General features: G+C 32.1%; 1 protein-coding gene across 1 annotated transcript in view; it reads left to right on the forward strand.

The window, feature by feature from the left end:
• The window catches only part of MS3_00006265 (uncharacterized protein), a 52,658-nt gene extending 33,202 nt beyond the window's left edge, over positions 1-19,456 (forward strand). The window contains exons 3-6 of the mRNA XM_012942447.3: positions 7,724-7,860; positions 11,404-11,430; positions 16,895-17,167; positions 18,716-19,456. Coding sequence (XP_012797901.3) covers positions 7,724-7,860; positions 11,404-11,430; positions 16,895-17,167; positions 18,716-19,119 — 841 coding nt within the window. The 3' untranslated portion in view covers positions 19,120-19,456. The remainder of the gene's footprint in view (positions 1-7,723; positions 7,861-11,403; positions 11,431-16,894; positions 17,168-18,715) is intronic.
• Positions 19,457-24,047: the final 4,591 nt, after the last annotated feature.

The following is a 24,047-nucleotide window of genomic DNA, read 5'->3' on the forward strand; positions in this document are numbered from 1 at the left end:
TGCACATCAACACTGAGATGCAGGTACATCCAGCTGACGGGTCCCAAATAGGAATAAACGGAAGCCCTATATTCCACTGCTAACCACTATCCATCTTTGCTTACTAGTGGTTATTATTTCCTGATCCATGAACATTACATTTTCAGAAGGCTAGCGAATTCTATCACTTTTCTCAAGATCTTCTGATTCTTTCAAATGTTACTGTTCTTTAAATTTTCACATTAATTCTACACAACTGTTGTTAAGTGTACAAAGTTAAATAGCAATACGAATATTGATTATCTTCAATAAGTTATATTTCATACAGAAATACCTTCACTAGGTTGATGTTATTAATACGTACTTGGAAAACGTCAGAGTCTGAGAACTATAATTGTATGGTTTGTTTTTGAATACTAAATTTTAGATAGTGTCGTATCCCATTATCAAGTTAGTTTATCACTGAAGTTACTTACTTACGCCTGTTATTACTCGTGGAAAAGCATAAACTGCCCACTAGCACTCTCCATCCAACCCTGTTCTGGGCAATCCTTTCCAGCTTCTCCCAGTCGTTATTCATTCTTTTCATACCTGCTTCCATTTTTCGGCCTAATGTGTTCTTTTGCCTTCCTCTTTTCCACTTCCCTTCAGCATTCTAAGTTAAGGCTTGTATCGTGATGCAGGTTGGTGATTTCTGTAATATATGTCCTATCCATTTCCATCGTCTTTTCCTGATTTCCTCTTCAGCTGGAAGCTGGTTTGATTCCTCCTAAAGAAAGCTGTTGTTGATGGTATCCGGCCAATGGATGTTGAGTATCTTCTCCGCTTGTAGCTCTTCTAAAGTTACTGCCGGTCCTAAGCCCGGGTAAAGAAGGAGGGTTATGTATGAGGTTAGCGACCCCATCCCGTAGAAAACTAACTCGCTAAAAAACGCCATCTCTGAGATTTTGATAATTTTTCTCGACAAAGTCATCAACACAAACTTCACAAAAGTTTCTTTTTACTTTAAAGTTAGTTGCTGTAATTAATCAGTATCAGTATTGAAAACAGATAAGAGACTCGACACGTTCTGTTCCTTGGTATAGTTAATTTTATCAAAACAAACTCAATAAAAACAATAAACAATTATTTTCACTCGTAAATCTAAGTGATTTAAAATACTCCAAAATAAATTAGATACTCAGTAATGACAACAAATAATGTTTTCACAAAACTAACAAAATATATCAGTGTAGATCTATGTATCTATACTCAGGTTATCAATCATTTTTGATCAACTACGCTGTAGAAATATCACTAATTACTTGTCCAATGCTCTTTAATGTTTAATATTTCTCATGAACACTTTAATTACTTACTTACTTAAACCTGTGACCCCAAATGGAGTATAAGCCACCAACCAGTATTCTCCAAATCATTCTGTCCTGAGTCTTGCTCTCTAGTTCTATCCTATCGTTGTTTATTCTTCTCATATTTATCTTTATTATTTATAAACACCATAATGAATAATGCTCAAGTAGAATATTTTAATAAAAAGCTCAATGGTAGAGCTCTAGCTTAACATGCTAAAGGGCCCAGGATCGATGCCCGACACTTTCATACTGCAACAGCCAGCTTAATAAAAATGTTACGGTAAGTAATAATTGGGATATTTATTTCATATTTATCTTTATGAATATGATTAGTTATAACTGTCCAGTATGTATGACAAACATATGTTTGTAATTTACAAGGAAACTTTATAAATAAAACACTTATTTATCAATCTCTTTCTAATCATTTTAGTTCTAATGACTTTCATTTAATGCGTTCAGTTTTCTAAATGTAAAACTAATAGAGATTCTTATTTAAATAAGACATTTCATCTAAATTTAGATGAATTGCATAACAGTATTTGGGCGCCGAGTTGATATGAAACATTAAGGTGGAAGAATGTATTTGTAAAATCTCAATGAATGGATTTGAAGTAAACCTAACGTTTTGTTTGGTAATCTGGTTCAAACTTTTTACAAAGAAATATATGTTCTTATATATATATATATATATATATATATATATATATATATATATTACTCTGCAATCGCATCAAATTTGATATTCATCTGCTAAGAATTTACGAATACATATATTCTCCTTGTTGATTCATAAAACTAGTTCGCTTTAACCTTAAACATTATCACATCACATCTCCTTGATTTATTACTCTTCATCCTAGGTAAGTTAAAACTTGTGTCATATTACAGTAAACAAGAACACAAATGGGGACAATGGAATGTATTTTAATACAATATTACAGAATGTCTTACTAAAATCTGAGAACCATATAATGAATACGTCATCTTCAACATTTCAATCAGTTGTCTCAAACCTGACTGTTCCTTTTGCAAATGTCGATCAATCGTCTCAGACTTGAATGTTCTTTCGATTGCACATCAATCATTCCTTGTTCTCACTTTCTTTCTTTGATCTTCTTAACTTTCTACCTCCCATCCATTTCACTTTCGACTGATGACATATACTACTTAGATCTGTCTATATCAGTAGCACATACCACAATATCATGAATTAATTATTAAGTAAAATTGGGAATTGAGTTGATTCAGTTTAATTTATATAAAACGAGCTCACAACTTAGTGATTATTAAATACCTGGTTTAAATGATTTGCTAAATTTATCACCATTCAATAAATTCTCACTTATATAATAAACATTTACTAAATGCAATTGTCAAAATATCTATTGAATTATAGAACTGTTAATATGTATTTGATATCGTTTACTATACATCACAACTGCTATTATTCACATTTAGTGATTAAAGGATTCCCATTTTATCAAAACAAAAATATGTAAAAGAAGAATATTCTTCTCAATTTCTTCTAATCACGTTCAACTGTAATCTGAATGAATGGCCAAGTTTAAGGCAGAAACAATACCATTATATGTGAAAATTATATTTGAAATAATCTCAGTGATTGAAATCTAAATAATTCCAACGTTTCGTCCAGCCAACTTTTCTGAACTTCTTCAGGGTACTAATCAAAATCATCAACCTGAAGACATCCGAACATGTTAGCTAGATGAAACGTTGGAATAATTTAAATTTCAAACGCTGATATTATTTCAAATATAATTCTCACATGTAATGACTTCTCTATACTAGGTGCACAATTTTTGTCAAACTATTCGTAGAAACAATACCGTCTAGGTTTTCTAGAAATAAATAATAAATGCTTCAGATTTGTGCACAGAAAAGACTAAGTTCAATCACTTTTCATATTATCGTGTTCAAACTCAAATGTAATAAGCCAATAGTCATCTTGATTATGGGATGATCTACTTTGACTGATCTACATACATCTTTTCTCCTTTATATTTTCGTAATTTACAATGGTTTTAGGTAACTTCTGTTATTATTATATGCTATATATTATTGTAATAATTATCACAATTACTATTGCCATCAATCTTGTGAAAACACCAAGAATTTGATTACCTATTATCCCGTTTTATTATCCCATATTATTGTAGACACTAAGTATTCTTTGACCAAACAATTTGATTTGATCTGCAACTACACAATAGTTTCTTTCACTCTGGATTAATCAACCTTATTTATATTATCAACCTTGTAATTTCATTTATTGCATAGACCTATTCCAGTTAACATTAGGTACTAATCATCTCGACATGAACAATTCTATTTCAAAATGTTTTATATTCCTATGCTGGATTATTTGTCTTAAATCTGACTATTCTTTTGAAACCTACACTTGCATTTATAAATGTAGAACTTGATGTGAATATGAAGAGAAGAATATTCTTTATTCAGATATTTTCTTCAAGAGTTTCAATTTATTTATCGAAAGCCAAGAAGAAAAAAAGAGTTCCAATCTATTCATTACTGTTGTTTATCTTCGAAGTCAGATTATGTAAAGCAATAGATAAGTCAGTCGGTGAAATTCTTCATTTTAAAGCTTTTGTGATAAAGATAAATTGTTTTATTGTGAAAAGTATTCGTTAATGCGTTCCCATTTTTTTCGAATATAAATATCAATGATTTAATAATCATTACTGAAGTAAATTCAAGTTAAATAGAATTTGAGTGGCGTTAAAAAAAAGTAAACAGATAAACGTTTATTCTAGAGTAAATAGGTCTCGTGGGACCAATGCTGAAGAAAACCAGTATGATGTGGAAACAAATTGCTGTTAGATGAATGACAACTTAATATTATTTATGATTTTCTAGAACTACGATTCCATAATTACCTATTCTTAAGCTTTCATTTTTCTTAAGCGATCTTATGAAGTAGTCACTTGATTTAGCAAAGGTGTAGTGAAGACAATGAACAGCTCAATACTGGCTTAATTAGTGCAAACTGATCATAGTGCCAGTATAACCCAACCTTTCACAATAATTTATCACGTCAGTATTTTTTTACCAGTCTGTCGGACTCGAAGTCCTTCCAACGACAGAAGTAGCAGCCATTCGGATGAAAAGACTGAAGCTACGTGTATAAAAGAAATATCTTCAACCGCTACTCTTACCTTGACCAATTTCAGGCCCAATTAATCAATTGCAGTCTTAACTACTGAATGTTATAATTTGACCAATTTGCTTAGAACCTTTGTTAGTCATATATACTTTCTTTGTTATCTTCATTCATATATCTTTGTATTATTATCATTATTATTAGTAGTAGTATTATTATTGTTATTATGATTTGTTTAATATCATTAATAATCTCCCGAATACATGATTAGTTTACTTACCACTCACCCTTTTTATTATTTCTTCCACTAAACGCTTGACCGAATCTGTAATTGTATTATCATTTCACTCACCCTATCCAACCTATAATTATTCCGGTCATTAATCGCACAATTCCGTATAACGTATAAACTTATTCAAGGAAACAATACATATTGGTCATCTCAACATTATTTCACAATCCTAAATTCACACGCTATAATTTTAAAAGATGTATATTGCCTTAGACTTATCCATATTATGGATTACGAATTTGGATATATAATTGTAAAATCTGAAGAGAATCGATATATACACATATTAGTGTTTTAATATGATGATTTTGTAAATAGTTGTTTAACTCCGTCAAACTAGTGTTTGTTGGATGCCGGCTCGGTGGTCTAGAGGTTAGGAGTTCACCAGCGAGACCGAGGGTCCTAGGTTCGAATCCCGCGTGAGAGATCGTGGATGAGCACTGCTGAGTAGTCTTGTACTAGGACGAAACGGCCGTTCAGTGCTTCCGGGCTTTCAATGACGTTTTGAAATTGATCGATCCACGATCTTAATCAAAACTCAACAATCTCCACAACCTTATACTGATAATTAGGTATTTGTTAAATGAATAATTGGCAAGTTACTTATATGTCGAACAATGAAAACCGACCATTTAATGGAGTTAAACAGAAAACGTTACTTTGAAGACCATTTAATGAACTCCGAAGAGTTTTTACCGTTAACAAAATCTGAAACTGACTTAACATGACGTAAACCCGTGTGTGGATTTTGTTAACCACATCGCAGTGATGCACATGTCACATATCTGTTTTCTCTGCTTGACGCCGAGGTGATAATGCGTGTACACGAAGGGTACAGATAGTAATGCATGTTCGAAATGAAATAGTGTACATTTTAAGTCTGATGAATAAGTTAGGCAGAACACTTATACCGTTTGTGTTGGTAAAATTTTGAAAGAATTTCCTTCGAAGTTGCCTTTGAGTTACCGAAAGAGATCTTGCAAATTATTGCTCGTTTTCATAAAAATTGAACAAATAGATAAAATAATCACAAAAATTCAGTGCCTGTAAGTGTGAGAACCTGTTTAGATAAATAGAAAATGACACTAATTTTAATAACTAATCTTGAGAGGTTGGAGAAAACTAGGAGCTGATGGGCATGGTTTTGATGGAGTTGCGTTCGCTGAACTGAGTGATTCAATCGTAATGCCTAATTGTCTTACTAGACCTTGATTTTGATTGCTTTTGTAACGGAAAAACTGTTAACAACAGAAACAGAAATCAAAGTTAACAGGACAGACTGATGGTAATATTTGGAGAAATTCGAATAGCTCACTTCTAACTGAATTTTGTAGTGACGATGCTGTTTAAAGAAAGGATGAAAGCTTCATGATTAAATCCCCTAGTTCAAAGAATGCAACTGTCCCCACAAAATGATTGGTTCTTCCATGCCTACATAACTATCACTCTGAGTATTGATCATCTGAACGACTGGTTCAAACGTTGAACAGCATTAGACAATCAATTTCCAACTGTCTGTCAGTAATAACTTAGTTCAATAACTGAGTAATAGTAAACAGTAATCGACTTATTCACAAATATCACTTAATTATTCCTACTAATAATCAAACTAGTATATCTTACGAATAGCGTTTCTTCATAATATAAACTTCAGAATTTATTCACAACACTGATATAAGACGACAATTTCGCAGTGACCAGTGGAGTTCAACCAGGTCTGTTGTGAGATAGTAACTCAATAAAGACAATGGTGGACGGTCACGCAATTTCGTGGATTGGTTGAAGTTAGACATTAACACCGTTGGATGCCAACCGGCTCAGTGGTTTAGAGGTTAAGCACAAGACTAATAGGTCCTGGGTTCGAATCTCACGAGGCGGGACGTCGATGCGCACTGCTGAGGAATTCCATACTAGGACGAAACGACTGTCCAGTGCTTCCAGGTTTGCCATGGTGATCTACTTTCAATTGACTCATTAACTTAACCCCTTTCTTATAATAATTTCGTAAAAGCTAAGGAAACAGTAATTATTCAACATGACAGAATGGAAATTAGAGACTTCTATACATATATATTTAATAAAATTATCGGAATGTTTGTTATTGTCAGAGTATTTGTTTCATTGTTTTTTACTTGAATTATTTTGGTAATAAATTATTTTCCATGGACAACATTTCGAAATAGAACGTTTATTAGTTCACTACGATAAAGTGAACAATCTAACACTAAATACTATATGAATAAAGATAATTTTGAAGGGACTACATTTATAGTTCTTGTCATAACTATGTTTGCCTGACATTTCAAGTAACTACTGCTAATTAAGGATTCATCTATCTCAAAGTTTTCTAATAATGAGCTAGAACATAATCTGATGGAACTATAATTTATAAAAGAATCAATCAGATCTGAGATAGCAGATCTTGGATTTTGACGTGAAATCCATTCATTCATGTGATTGAATAGCATTTTGTCATTATAGCTCATTTCAGTTCATGATGTAACCCTAACTCTAATTTTCAACCCAAACATTCAACTATAAATCCGAATCCTAATTCTAATCTTCATATAACCCTAAAAAAAATAGAAGGATATTCTAAAGGTCAATTAACCATAACTCATTGATCGTCCATAAACTATAGTCTCATTCAAAATCTTCATTATTTCAGATCTAGTGAAGTCCTTGTAAAATTCATGAAGCTTGATTATCATTAAAAAATAGTGCTTATATCATTTTGAATAACAGAATATTTGCATGATAAGACTGGTAGCTTAATTTTTAAAGAATCTTAATCATAATTTTTATCAATAAAATTAGCCTAAGGGTAAAACTGTTAACATAATCAATTAATTTCGGTTACTTATTTGACTAAACAGAATAATGTTATGGACTTTTCATCGATTATTTAGTTTGAGTATTAAACTTATAATACAAAAATTTCTGTTTTCTTTTTTCTAGGCCAGGTTTAAGATGGGGTATACCACTTGGAGTAATTGTCACGGTTATAGTATTTTTGACAGTTAGTTATACAATTCAAGTATTTCGAGCTTGTGATAGATGTTATCATGAATGTCCAATATTTACACCGATACCAAGTAAGTCATTGGTCATAATTATTATCATCATTATTGTTAGAATAGTGTTCAAATTTTGTGAAAAAAAAGTCTAATATACTGACGTCTTGAGATGTTTTGTCTGCTTTCTTCTACGAAGCTTTATTGATAACATTATTGTCAACATAATCATCATCATCATCATTATAGTCCCTCATCTATTTGATTCGGTCTGTAAAATAAGTTTGCAACTACGATCCTGCAACCGGCAATCGAACCATGGACCTTCAGTCATGCGTACAAGAACGCTTAACCTCTAGACCACTGATACCGTATATAAATACGTATAGATATGTTCATTTATTTTACTTAATATAATGAAACATCTTTCATTTCCGATTTTCACACGTGCGTAATCTACTTCTTGTGATAAAAAATATTGAGATAATGTTTTAGTTTGCAAATGTTTTGAAACAATCAATCAAAGTTTATTTTGTTTTATTAAAGATGAAATGTTAAATAATCTGATGTTAATCATTTTAGGCATATAAGAAATGAATAAATATTGTAAAGATAATAGTTCCCCAAGAAGTTCAAAAAAATATATGAATTACTGTTTGTTTTACAAGTCTGCAGGACTAGAAAATCCTTGAAATAATGATTATCAGTATAGGGTTATCGAAATTACTAAGTTTCTGATCGAGATCATGAACCGATTGATGTTAGACCACCACTGAAAACCTAGAAGCACTAAACGACTGTATCGTCCTATGATGGCACTTCTCAGCAATGCGCATCCATGATCCCGTTTGCGGGATTCAAACCTAGGACCTTCCGTTTTGCGCACGAATGCCTAACCTCTGGACCACTGAGCCTGTATTGAACGGTCTTAGTGTCTAACCTTAACAAATCTACGAAATTTCGCGACCATCTTCCATTGTACTGAGGTACATGCCTGTCTCTACCTGACATGGATTAGAACCACTGGTTACGGCTTCTCACGCAAGCAGAATCGACAATGCGCACTGCTGAGGAGTTTCACAATAAGACGAGTTCACCTAGTCTGTGAACGAAACTTACACTCTGTGAATTAAAAGGAATTACTGTTGAATAAAAATCATAATGAATAAATCAATCAAATTTTAACCTTTCATCCCGTCATAACACAATGGAGATCTGACATCAATCGATTCATGATCTCAAACAGAAAAATAATTGCTATTCATTCACTGCATAATTTTATCCGTGAAATAAATAAATTGAAATTTCACTTCGAACTAAAAAAAAAACAATCCAAACTAAAAAGAAAAGTCTTCATAAACAAAAACATTCAAAAAGTGTTCAATTTATCATATACTGATCAACTTTTAATTATTTCCTCTGACGATTTTTATTGTGGATTGTTGTTCTTTTCAGTGTCACACACATACCTATACAAAGACACATTCGCAGATCTTCACAGTTTGATAGAAAAATAAAAACAAATAACCACATCAAAACACTACAAAACAATAAACAAACTACTTATTTCATCTTACACTAATAAGGGAAGTCGAATAAACGTTTTATCGATCTGACATCTTTTATTTCATTACATCCTTATTTCATTAAACTATCCAGTTCAAATAACACAACATAATCGAATTAACAACAGTCTTTCCTTTTTTTTAAAAAATTTCAACCTTAATACTAATCGTGTTTAAAATTGTGAGTTGCTTGAAGTCCCGTTGAGAAGACATATGAATGGTAAAACCAACCAAATTAAAAGTTATGTAATTCTTAATAGCTGTTACTGACTGAAAATTGTATCATATTGTGAATAGACTGATGATGAAAAATGTGAAATTCTGCATGTCAAATCAGTGATTGAATGTAATCATATTTATTGAGAAATTTGTAGATCCTGAATTCCAACTTAATAAGATAATGAGTGTACAATGTCAACTAGTCCCAAACTTGAACAAAGTAATTGTATAGAGTTTTTTCGATTTCAATTAGTTTTTGGAATGATATTGTAGTGAAGGAGAACACAAGTGAGGTCAACCGAATTATATGCAGCCTAACATTACAGAGTTACTTGGTAAAATAGAAAAACCATACTATAATACTTAATTTGCAAAATGTTCAATAATTGTCTTGAACTTCGTTGTTCTTCTATTTCCATACAAATTGCTTTCTAGTCCCGCTCTTCCTTCCTTGATCTTCCCCATCTTCTGCTGCCAGACATTACATTCCCTACTGGTGTTATATACTACTTATATCAATATGAGTAGCACACACCATAATATCATTTCTTGGTGGAAATTGACTTAAAATGTATATGAATCACTATGAAAGATTATTATGCTACATGCATTTTACTTGCATGTTTTCCTAATACTAATAAGTAATAAAGAAAACGTTCATTTGTAGAGGTATAAGATTGTGATAGAGTTATTTATCGATTGGAATAATCACATTTCTACTATTTATTCAGTAGAAAGATGATACAGTAGTATTAGAAACAAATCTATGATTGTCATGATGACTTATTCATATTTTCAGGAAATAAACAAGCAGCAAATGACTGATAGTATAACTGATACAGAAAACTAATGACATGAATGTTTAATGGCTTAGATATTCAAGAAAATTAGTCCGTTTGACTTATTTTATTCTCTATATCATGTTCTAATTCATTCGAATAGTATCTAACTCAGCTTTATGTTTTCGGTAAGATAATATTGATGTGAATTGTCATATATTGACAAAATTTACTGCTATTTGTTCAATGAGTTTAGTCGTAAGCAACATCAGACTAGGGATGTGTTTCATTACACATTAATACTAAAAAGGAGGAAAACAGGTCAGAAGAAACGACAATATTTATTCCAGTTTGTAAATGTAAGAAACTTAGTTAAAAAGAAATTCATAAGACGGTAGAATGAGAAGCATGAAGTGAAACAGAATCAGGTTCTAAAAAATATTGTCGATAAATACAGTTAAATAACTAAAACAGATTTCGGCCTATCTCGCCCAGTCTATAGCCACAAACTACAATCAGTTTCCAAACGTACACTGATTAATACGTCTTAAATTCACAGTTAGTAATTTCATGAACTCATGTTGCGGTTTATTTTACGCCTTCAGTAGCTTTCATTGTTACTATTCTTGTCCCAGTCCCAGTTACGCGTTGTGGTAGGCAGTGAGTGACTAGTCATTCGTAACATAAAGGCAAGGATTGATGGCTCCATCAATTGCTTTTAACTACAACTTAACTCCTAACCTCAAACTTGTTTACTTAGTGGTCCTACCAGACTCAAACAATGCTTCAAAGACATCACCACAAAAATGTTACGTTTCATATAACCGGTGATTAATATAGCGAGAACTGTTATGCGATCAACTTATCTTAAGACAGATATTATCTACAAACCATTGCTGCAAAAATAATAACGAAACTATTTTTGTGAAATTCAGTTTATTTTCATGTAACTATGTGCATATATATATGTGTATATACGTTTTTAAATATCTTCGTAGTTGTTCACTTAATCAAATTAAGTAACTTTGTGTTTATTATCTATTCATACTCATTTGATACAGATGATGCTGAATTCCAGTGGGATACTCGTAAGTCTTCCTTCACTACTTATTATTCTGATATCCTTTTTCTTTTTTATAAAATTCATGTCAATGAATATTAGTTTTTCTGTTATTCTCTGCTGAAGAATTAGATTCTTCCACAAAATAACCAATATGTTTATGAAAGTCTAAAAGGATTACTGATTAATAAAGAAAAAAAAATTATCCTACAGCTATTAATAACAAGTTTCACACTTGACTCGTAAGTGTTTCTTCAATGAGATTACTACAGTAAGAAGAAAACATTTTCTTGCTAGAGTTATATATATATCAAGTAACAACCAGTATCATGTCTGCAATGTTAAGGCAACTGATGCTTCCTGTGAAATTTGAACCATAGTCACCCAGTATTACTTACTATTCTGACTGAATTAATTAAACGTTAAGATTTTATCCAATCTCATTTACAAAAGTAAAAATGATAGAATCTCTAGGGTTTTAATCATACAACAAGCACAAATACGAAGAACCCTATGGTTTGTAAGTAGCAATGATGAATTGAATTTGTTTATTTAATAAAACATATCACAGTGTTACAAAAACCTCACAACTATTCCTTAACATTTGGACCTTTTAAATTGGTACAATTTACTTTTATTATGACAGTCATGATCACAAATATGAAATTAACGATAATTGATCATTTATATATATATATATATATGATTTCATTAAGATTCAATTTAATAGCTTTGTCATCAATACCTTCAAGAACCAGTACTGAAAGTCGATAGTCAATCATAACTTATCTCTATTATTCGTTTCTAAAACCGCTACAAGTCCTAACTTCTGACTGTATATTACAAAGTAGAAGCAGTAAAAATAATGTCTCATATATATAACGGAAGGTTATTTCAAGTGTTCACTTCAAACAATCCAAGCAGGGAATAGTAAATCAAGTGAATGATTAAATATGATTTAGAATTTATGAGTACGTGAATAAGTTGTCAACATTAACACATCATGCGTCTAAGTAATTCATGTTTAAGAAGACATGGGGGATAAATGTGTGGGCTGGTAAGTACATACAATCATAAACATTAATTTATATAAGTATATAACTCATATAAAAATCAGAAATTTCTAAAACGTCATGGTGGTCTGTTGAAAAATTACAACTGATCAGTTGTCAACTGAAAATGTTTCAAATAATTGAGACATCTATTACCTTATGGAACCTAGTTCTTAGACCATTAGTGTAGTGTAGTCTCGCGAAGATAGAAATATCATTTATTTGCAAAATTAACATATCAGTTAAAATTAGGCCATGATCAGTTGCTGAGAGAAAACAAAAATATCTAGCTACTGCCAATACAAAACACTATATTTAGTAACAATATCGGAGCTCAGGATCCACATATGCCGAAAGAGATTAATCAATTGCAACGCTTAACATCAATAACAATGATAAAATTAAAAGAGTCCTTACAAATGAGTTAAAACTTATTTTGTTTCACAAGCTAATGGTTAACTGATCTCATTAGTTAACTGGATAACGCGTTAAGCATTCAAAGTGTAAGGTACTGGGTTTAAGCCTCAGAGTAAATATTAACAATGAGGTGTAAATACATATAGCTGTCAAGTTTTAAGCAGGATGAAACACAAGTCCTGAACACTACTGATAAGCACTTTCAAAATTTCCATAAGACACTATATTATTTTGTTACTCACGTCACTATTATTTCATTCATCTTTTTCCACTATATCAAAAAGTAATTAATTGAGAAATCCTTACTATTCTAATGAAAAGAATAGTAGTAAAAGATTGGAACGTCATCATATATAAATCAATGAGACATAAATGTTATCTATATTATTATTTGATAGCTTGGATTATCCTTTTGTTGAAGTTGTTGCCTGGATTTTTATCGATTTTTGTTAGCATACGCTCATCCTGTCCCGTACAACTCGATGTAATCATTTTGTTTCAGGTTATGTCGAATACTAAAGTTCGTATCACGGACTAATCCTGGTTAAATAACCATTACAAAACTAGAGGGTATGGAAACCTACTTCGTTCTGGTATGGGACAGGACTAGGAAATTCAGATCAAAGTGAAAGCCTTTAACCTTTAGCCCACTGAAACTCCATCCAACTATTTGGATAAGTAATTTCAATCAACATGCGATATTACACAATTATCTGCCAATGTCATTAGTGAGTAAGTGTCTCACACTCAATATGACTGAACTTGCTACCTAGTGTTCGGTGGTTATCTAAATAGGGTCAGTCAGTATTGCCAATTATAAAATACTAACACCCTAACAAATCTCCTATGTCCGTCATGTAGAACAGATGGATTATGGCTAATACTAGAATTAAAAGACGCATGTATTATCCTAATAGGCTTTTGAAGTATGTTCTCAATGGGATGAAACGTGAGTCCTGAATTTTACTACCAACGACAATCCATATATTGCATTCAACTTCTATTTCTTTTATCCAATTCTCCATAGAGAATCATTCGTAAGAAAATAAATCTGTTGGATACTGATATTACGAGACTGTAATTCTTGTTGAGATGATTGAGAAAATTTGTAGGTCAGGTGGATGATTTTGATAGAATTTTATTTTCTGTGGTGGATAGTTTGTTCGTGGAGTTTTCTTCATTCTTCTGAACGCCATCATCAACACAAAGCTCAGATGAAAGTGAAGTGTTTAAATGTCTGTAAATATAGTTCACAGCTTGTCGTACAAAGATCAGTTGTCTTGTTGAAATGAATGTACATATTTAACTAACCAGATATACTTCCATTTGAAACATTATCAAAACACTTCGATACAAATTGAATAAATCTTAAAAGAAGTTAGAACAATAGCAACAATTCTCATCTATTCAATAAATTTATTAAAACAATAATTAGTTTCTATTGTTATTAACTTTTTACAAAGTACATAGATGGTCTAGTGGTTAAGCGTTTGCGCGCGAGACTGATAGATCTTGAGTTCGAATCTCGCGGGGGGCGGGATCGTGAACGCGCACTGCTGAGGAGTCCCACGCTAGGACGAAACGGTCTTCCAGTGCTTTCAGGTTTTTCATGGTGATCTAGCTTCAGAAATTTCATGCAATTGGTTCCCTTTATGAATTTAAATAGAGCAAGAGCACAGTTGGTTTAAATCTAAATTAGTGGATATCACAAACCAGTATGTTACGACACCAATCCCACACTCAAGGGTGTTCACCGAAGATCACCATCAAGCATTGGAAAAACTTATTAAAGACGAAACAATAATGCTACTTCGTCCGGATAAGGGTTCCAGTGTAGTCATTCTTAACAGAGATGAATATATCAATGAGGTAATATCCATTTTAAATAACTCCACCAGATTTATCATCGACAATACCCAGAAAGACTTAACAGATGCGACAGAGAAGCGTGTCTTAAGAAATTTGAGAGAACTTGGTAAGAAAAATCTAATAGATAATCATACATATAACGAACTTAAACCAAAAGGGTCACAATTGCCATACTTATATGGGCTACCCAAAACACATAAACCCGACGTCCCTATAAGAACAATATTATCGATGGCCAAATCACCTTTCCATAAACTTGCCCGCTGGCTTACTAGATGCTTGGAACCAATCCGCAAAAAACTAGCAGCCTACAGTTTGAAAGACAGCGTTGAATTTGTACAAAAACTTGATAACCTTAATGTCTCTGACAAATTCATGGTTTCATTTGATGTCTCTTCGCTTTTCACAAATATTCTTTTGGAAGAAACGGCAGAGATCATATGTGAATATCCAGAACTCCTGCCTTTACCACCCCAGGAATTTAAACAGCTCCTGTTTTTGTGCACAAAAAACATACAATTTAAATTTAACAATGTTCTGTACCGACAGATTGATGGAATAGCAATGGGCAGCCCTCTAGGCCCAATTCTTGCCGACATATTTATGAGACATCTGGAACAAAAGAAACTGAAGCACGCAATCGACAGTACCACACTCTACTGCAGATATATAGATGACACGTTCCTTGTCTGCAAAAATCACCAACACTCCATGTACCTACTTAGTCTGTTCAATAAAGTACACAAAGATATAGAATTTACCATGGAACATGAAGTTGATGATAAATTCCATTTCCTAGATATTGGAATTAGGCGAACATCAGACGGCACACTACAAAGACACATTCACCGCAAAAATACTTGGAGCGGAGTTTATCTCAACTTTAATAGCTTCTGTCCAATGAGTTATAAAAAGGGTATTGTGTGAAACCTTTTTGACCGCGCACGAAAAATCTGCTCAAAAGAATGCCTCGAAGAAGAAATTACTACAATCACCAAATGCCTACGTGAAAATGCATATCCGGATAAATTCATCCACAAATATGCTAATACAAACCCTCCGATTAAACATGATACAGTTGAAAAGAAAACCTGCTTCCTATCCTTACGCTTCAAAGGAGATGAAGTCGCCGGAATTATCAATCACAGAATTAATTCCGCTTTAAAAGTGACCTACCCGGCAGCCAATTGACTACGTTATGGAAAACATACTGCTCACTGAAACAAACGAAAATCGACAAGTCCTCTCCCCTCAGTTGCTCCAACTGCATTTACCAATTCACATGTACGTGCCGTAGCACATACATTGGAAGAACTGAGAGAAGAGTACAGGTTCGCATTTCTGAGCATATTCCGAAGAACTTGACGCTGCGAGGGACTAAAGCTTTTAACGGTGCAATAGCTCGGCATCTACTTGACACCGGGCATACCGTCGATATTATGTGCACGTTTAAAATTATCAATAGACAAAGAACTACTACCACTCTCCGCTTTGCTGAAGCCATTGCAATTAAGAAACTGAAACCGGACTTATGCATCCAAAAAGAGACTTTAATAAACTTATCACTACCCTGGTAATCTTTTTGTTTCTGTTTGTTTGGTGTTTTGGTTATTTTATTCATTTACTTATTCTAAGATAATTTATACTCCCCCCCCTATTACCTAATTCTTAAAATAAATTTTATTCACACATTTTCATCACCTGATCCTCTTAAATCATCTCAACTTTCCAAACCCTAATTAATTATTATTACATAATATACCTTATCATTATTTAATTCCATTAATCTCTACAATTATCACACAATTTATGAACTTCACTAAATTATTACACCACCCACCCTGGATTAACCCCCTCTTTTGAACTCTGACCTGTTTCTAGCATATATATATAGTTATTATTGTAATCAAGTTATTTACACTCATATCAATTGTTTCACACTATCTCCATGTAAAAATTCTATCACAATTTTGGTTTGTAAGCAGCTGACGAGAAACCTCGAAATAATATGAATTCATACTATTCTGCATCAATGTTTGTTCTTGCTCTATTTAGATCTAGCTTCAATTGACTCATGATTTCAACTAGTGAAATAAATAGATTGTCAAATTCTTTTTTAAACAATAACTATACTACTATATTATCTAATTGTAGGTTGGTATACTGTATCACATGAAGGTAATCGATATGGTGTAACATTTCATAGTCGAATATTTGCTAATGAATTTATGAAATGTTTAGAAGCTGAATATGGTCGATGGAATACAGCTAATATATTAAAAATACAAAGAGATGGACAAAATTTTGTTATTTTAAATATATTTTTTCATGATCTTTTTACACCATGGTTTTATACACAAGGACCTATTAAAAATGATGAAGAATGGATTCGAACGGATTTTAAAAATATTTGTCATACAGTACAAGGTAAGTGTAAATTAAACATTGAAATGAAACAAAAGTACATAGTATATATCTTTCATATAGAATGTAAAGTATACTAATTAGTCATTGATTACTAACTAATGTCATGTATGTTTGATTCTTTGTGACAATTCTATCAATCCAGCAAAATGCATGACCATTTCCCATTATTTCTAGTAACTTCCTAACACCAACATGGTTGAATTTCACTTATCACGGTTTCTCAATGAAGCTCTGAAAACTTCCTCTCGAAGTTAATCATTAGTAAACACATGAGGATTGTCATTATACAATTGTGGAGGTCGATTCTTGATTTCAGTTGAACTCAACAATTTCCACAACCCCATACTTACAACAGTCATTATGTTTTCATTATTTTGCCGCTAGCAGTTAGACAGTCTGATTGCAATTTAGACAAATGAAATCACAACTAAAACATTTAATTTCTGGTAACCTGAAACTGACAAGTAAAATTGTAAAACTAAGATATTTCCAGCTAATTATAATAAACTAAATGCTTCAGATCTATCAGCTGGTACAATACTTAAATTCAAGACAGTGTAGCGCCGTTAGTGCACATTACTGACAGTCACAAAACCATGGCAAAACACACGTACATTGCCTCCATATTTTACCCGTAAAAAACTGTCAGCTAAACGATAGACAATACTGAAATAAGACTGTCGATAGAGCGTAGAAATTTTTGTCCAGTTGGTTTCCTATCACAGCTTTTCATTTATATAATATTATACATATGGTTTACATCACTGCTCGATTAGTGTTATGTTATTGGCGTAAATCTTATATATATATATATATTGGTGCGAGGCCATGGTGATAAACTAAGTGACATAAAATATTTCTTCGCTCTATTCATCTAAATGAGAGCTTTCCCTGTCAAACTGGTAGTAAGTGGGGGTTCGCAAAACTCGTCTGAGGCAGTAGAATGCAACTACTTAGGAACTACGATAAATACCATCGATTGCACAGGATGATATTGGTGCAATATTGCCAAGTGGTTGTCGTGAGACCTATAAACTATTAGATTACAACTACAGGGTTTGAAAATCAAGTGCTTACTACGTGACTGGAAGGTCTTGAGTTCCGTCCTTGTTAAAGTCTTGGATGCCTACAGTTGGAAAGTCACATTCTAAGACGAAATCTATGTCCAATACTTCTCGGTTTTCAATTGTTATCGATCTAACCCCAGTTTGTTATGCAAAACTATCGGATTAATTTAATTAAATCAGATTGTATGTTAGAGAAATTACGAGCAACAATAGTATTTTAGTATATATATTATTATTAATTAAGTAAACAATAGTGAATATTATGCTATACTGTAACTCCAATTAGTCACTTTGCTATTGAATCTTATGCACAGAAACGTAACATACGACTAGTCTTATCTTTATTTCCTCATCAGTTAACTGAGAACAGTGTCGAAAACAAATTTAAAAAGAAAATGCCTTTTTCAAAAATAGTTCACTTTATTTGGATTTACATTCTGTTACAATTAGTCTTCTTTATGTCTATTCTTCTGCTCGACAGCTCGATTGGCTGTGAACCCTCGATTCAAATGGAATAAATTTTCAAAAAATCCAACAAATAAAACACTAAAACAAATAAATCAATTATCAACCAACACAAATATATCAAATTTAGACAAGAAAAACAGTGATCGTTTATCAAATCCTAATACTGTTACAACACCATGGACACCATGGACTAAAGTAGCTTATATTCCATCATTAACTGAGACATCAGTTAAAAAAAATTTGACACGTAACTCAAATAAAAGTAAATATAAAACGAAAAATGAATATAAAACTAATCAACTGGTCAATGTAATTATATTTGAAGATATTATTGAATGTAATGGTTTAGATAAAGGTGTGCAAACGCATCAGAAACGATTACAAACACATAAAACAACAATTGATCCAGTTGTATAGATCATAGATAATGTAAATTGATGCAGTGAAGATTATTGTATGATACTGGTTGAATCAATTACACATACTTTATACAGAACCATTTTGTTATTGTTCTATTCTGCAAGAGTTTACAGTTGGTGAATATCCTGGATAAAAATGATACGATTATCATATTTATTTTGTTAAAAAACTAATGTAAACCCATTGAAGACTATTCAGAAATGCTGTAATGGAACTTTCACTTTCCATACAAAACTGTCAATGACACCTAACATGTTTAGTGATTTTGTTGTGATTTTAGAACCTCATGTATTTTTAAATTGAATGTAATTTGTTACAATCACTTGTGTTTTTGATATAAAATTTATAAATTAGTCTGTTGTCTACTTTGTATAATTTTATTGATATTGTAGGGCCAGTGAAATTCCACTGAGCCCTATCCAAGTCATCTGGCAGTTGAGTCATTGAATATCGAACAACTCATCGATCCTCGTCAAGTTCAAGGACAGCCAACGCCCATCAGTTAATCGTATGCCATGACTGGCCCATGCGGCAGTGGTCTTACCTCCGCTTGTATCTACTCTAACTAATATATTTCTGTGTTGTACAGTCTTCAAAGCATCTATGGTACATTGATACATCAGCGGGATAGTCCACGTAAGGTGCTGACCACGAGGTGTGATTTCGACGTTAGCTAGTTTGTCACACCATTCACGTCTAACTCGAGTAGGCCTCCAATCATTTTGACATAGATCATCTACGTTGGTGATCAATAGTATGCATTTGAAACAAGTAAAATGGTGACACTTGTCTGCAAACGTCGATAGACTACTACTTTTAGATATCGTATTAGGATACGTGACCCTGTTATGCCTCCTCTAAACTCTTCTTGGACTAAATCTAATAACATGTTTTGTTGCTTCTCATCATAAAGACTATTTCTCTTACTGTCATTGTCATTGGATGAGTGTGCCTCTCAATATATTCAAAATATTTGTGTTATGTACTCTGCAGATATTTGTAAGCCCCTTCTGGGTACCAGCAGATACCTGTGAAATAAAAGTATCCTAAATTGTTCATGTATGTTATCGATCAATAGAGTAATTTCATTCGTTCATTATAACAATTTTAAACTCGTTATAAATCCATCAAAAACCGATAACTCTTAACAATGACGATAAAAGTAACTATTAAGATATTGATTACATTGTGTGAAAGGAAATTGAACTAATTCAATCACAAAAAAACTCAACACAGAACTTCTAAACACTACACATAAATCATTAGATCTGAAATAAATGGAACAGCCAAGTTGTTGAAAGCAGTCATAAGACTGAGTCCAGTGATTGTCTTCAAATCACTCTAAATTTCTTGAAGATTATTCAGCATCATATTTAGAATAACCGAATTCGCCTTCACAATAATCAGGTAAGTTTATAATGTATGCTCCTGATTAGCCCTCCAAAAACCACACATTAAACAAGCTAACGGAGAGTTCCAAGGTTCTCGGCTACAAACAAAAAAATGCTTCATGTGTCCAAATAGTTATGGAACAAATCATGTGATAAGTACTAAATCAAAAACCATAGAAGGGAGTGGTTGTAAGAATTTATTACCACTTAGCAATCAGACGATGATACATGAGCGTCTAGAGTTTTATAACAGTGGTATACTTGCAGTCTAGAGACGGGGCAAAAATATGGTTTTCAAGAAAACTGAAGGATATATGAAAGAAGTAAAGAGATTTTTTCGTTTCATAAATGTTTTAAAAATGGATTCCATACAACTTGTGCGCTCACGAAATATTATGAGGAATAAATAGGCTAAAGACCCAGATCTTAATTTCATTGGCACTTGAGTGACCTGTGGAAATTGTATCTTTCCATTAGTCACCTTTCAAAAGTCTTCTAATTATGTCTGTTATTGTGTTTGATATTTTGTATGCAACAGTATTATTTAACTGGAAAGAATCTATTCTACTGGCTAGTGCTCTTACGTTTTACATCAGCATGTTTGCGTATTGACAAAAATAATCCTATTTCGTGGGTAGCAATCACTCGGCAATATCGTATAGTTGCGTATCATTCATCCATCACCATCTTATTCATTCATTACAACAATTCTTCAAGCAAAACCTCAATCTTTAAGTCATCATCCATAAGAATGTTATATGCAGAATTATTTAAATTAAAGATTTTAACGTCTTATTTACACGCTTCTTGTCCTCAGGGTAATATTCTGTTGTTTTTATAATCCTAAATAGCTAAAACACTATTACTCTTCTGAAATTTTATCCTTATTCAACATTTAGTTGCTCTCCTACTCTTTATCTAATAGTCAAACAATACATCTCGAAATGGAGTAGCCAACAATGCTTGGAATAAATATAATTATCTGTATGTGTGGTTTACTGATTTAGAATAATAACAACTCTCAGTAACTCGTTTAATAACTTGTCACTCATACTAACCAAAAGTTCTTGTCGTTATCTAGAAAATAATTTTAATCGTACACAGTTGAGGGAACACTCAAGAGTTTCGAATATTCGGCTGCGATCTCCAATAACATCTGTAAATATCGGTTCGTACACATGATTCTGACCTGTTTAGATAATTTTCTTCAAAAGACCAAGTTATTTATTAGATGAAAGTATTTGCCTGAAATAAGATTGTCTGGTAGATAACTAATGTTTATGCTCTTCATTCTCAAACAATCAAATATTTATTTCACCATTTATCCCTTCACATTACAAAGACAAGAAATGAATGCCTCACATAACAGATCGGTTGAACTTTGTAATGAATTTCGGCTTTTTAAATGTCTTAGTCTCCAGAATATTAATCAGTTTGGCAGTAGGAAAAATTGGTAAACAAACCAAATGATCAAATCAGTAAGCTCAATCATTGAAAATATTTATAAGAGTTAGGATATTTAAACAGAATCGAATTAAAGGTGGTTAGTGGCTAGCAGTGGAATCCAGGACGCTTGTTTCGTCATATTCCGGACTTTTCAGCTGGATGTACCTTCACTCTAGAGTTTATTTTCACCCTGAGACTCGAAATCTTTGCTTATAACACTTGTGAAATAAAGGTAATATCGAAACAATCCTCACGGGATACACATATGCCAATAAGAGACTGATCAATTGCAATGCTAAACATCAATGGGAAGATTCAAACAAACAATACCAAATAAATTTAGAATCAAATTAACCACGTTTTCAAATGATTAACAAAGTAAGGTTATCAAATAATCTGAAATGAAATCTACAAATAGATAGGAACATTTAATATACTAAGAATTGTTTAAAGAATAACGGGAAATCAACGCAATAAAAGCCAGTTCAAAAAAGAGAACAATATTTGAACGGTAAAATGCTTCCAATGATAACATTTTATTCAGAGCTCCATAGTTACAAATCCATAAAGAAGAAATCAGAAAAGTCATATCTTTTAAGGTAACGACCTCTAATCAATAGTTTAAAATCGTCTGTACGAAAATAAATATAAAATATGGATTGCTGTGTTGTGGCTTGTATAGTAATAACAATTATTATAAGAAATATATATTTTATGAAATCTCAAGGTATGATTATAAATATATAATAAGGGGTTATACAAATGTCAGTGAATGAAAAAGGAGGGTAATATTTACAATTTGTACTGACATGATTGAACTAGGAATGAGATAATTCTATGACCTAATGTAAATAAATGACTTGAACGCATCTCTTTTATACACATTAGTCTGTCTTCTAGGAATCATTGTCAACTGTTTCAGCTATATACAATAGGCATAATCTTGAAATCTTCATTAGATTATACTAGATTTGATTTTTAACTGAGATTTCATCTTCAATTTTTATATTATATATCCCTAGTCGATTAGACTTAATGATACTAACTTGGCATGTAAGTGTTCACGAGAAACTAAAGATAAGACCCTTCTAATACGGTTTATCCAACTAGTCTAATTAGTATCAATTATCATTAGTTGATTATTTAAACTTATTATTAGAAACTCTTCAGACAAATGAGTTAACCGGACTTATTTTATATAACTTAGTTAAACAGGAAAGAACTATACTATGTAAAACAAAACAACCTAAGTGTAAATTAATTCAATATGTTTATTTCTTTTTACCCATGAATATATTGTGATAATTTCTAGTCTAAATATATTTTGATTAAACATTTTACAAAGTTATTTACTTCAGCATAAACAAATTTTTTAGTTGGTGGAGAAGATTTGTAGCTCAGATGGATGATTTTGATGGAGTTTTGTTCTCTGAGCTGGATGGTTTAGTCGTGGAACTTTCATCGTTCTTCTGAACGACATCATCAGCATCCCGGATTTGATGTTCACTCCATACTGACTCGAACTAAGTACCATTCGCTTCAGAAACCATCACATCATTCATTTAGCTTTTGAGTCCTGATATCCAACAAGAGACCGATAAATTGCAGTTCTACACAATAATGGGAAGATGTAAGCAAATTATATTAAGTGAATTTAGTGTCATTTGTATTACTTTTTCTTATTGCAAACACATTAGACTTTCAAGTTTAGCTTTGGAAATTTCATCAAACTATTAGCTTACTTACTGTTCTTTAGTACCCTGTGAAGAAAACAGATTATTAATAAGGATAATTCAATGAAGATTAGTAATTTATGTATGGTAGGAGAATTGGGAATTTAAAATTTACGCATTTAAGGAGAAAATCTACAAATCCTCATTTTACCTTTGTCTTAAAAATGAATAATAAAATACTCCTTTTAAGTATAGAAAGGATTTATTCCTTTTCTTTTCTTTTTTTTTGCAATGAATTCTTTCTTCATATTCTTCAGCTTTACAATTATCTTTCATCTATCATCTACTTTTGTACTTTACTGTTTCAACTATTATAGAATTCCTCTAATAGTTTAAAATACTTTTGATCACTTAT

This window comes from Schistosoma haematobium, chromosome 2, assembly GCF_000699445.3.
Source record: "Schistosoma haematobium chromosome 2, whole genome shotgun sequence".
NCBI lineage: Eukaryota > Metazoa > Platyhelminthes > Trematoda > Strigeidida > Schistosomatidae > Schistosoma > Schistosoma haematobium.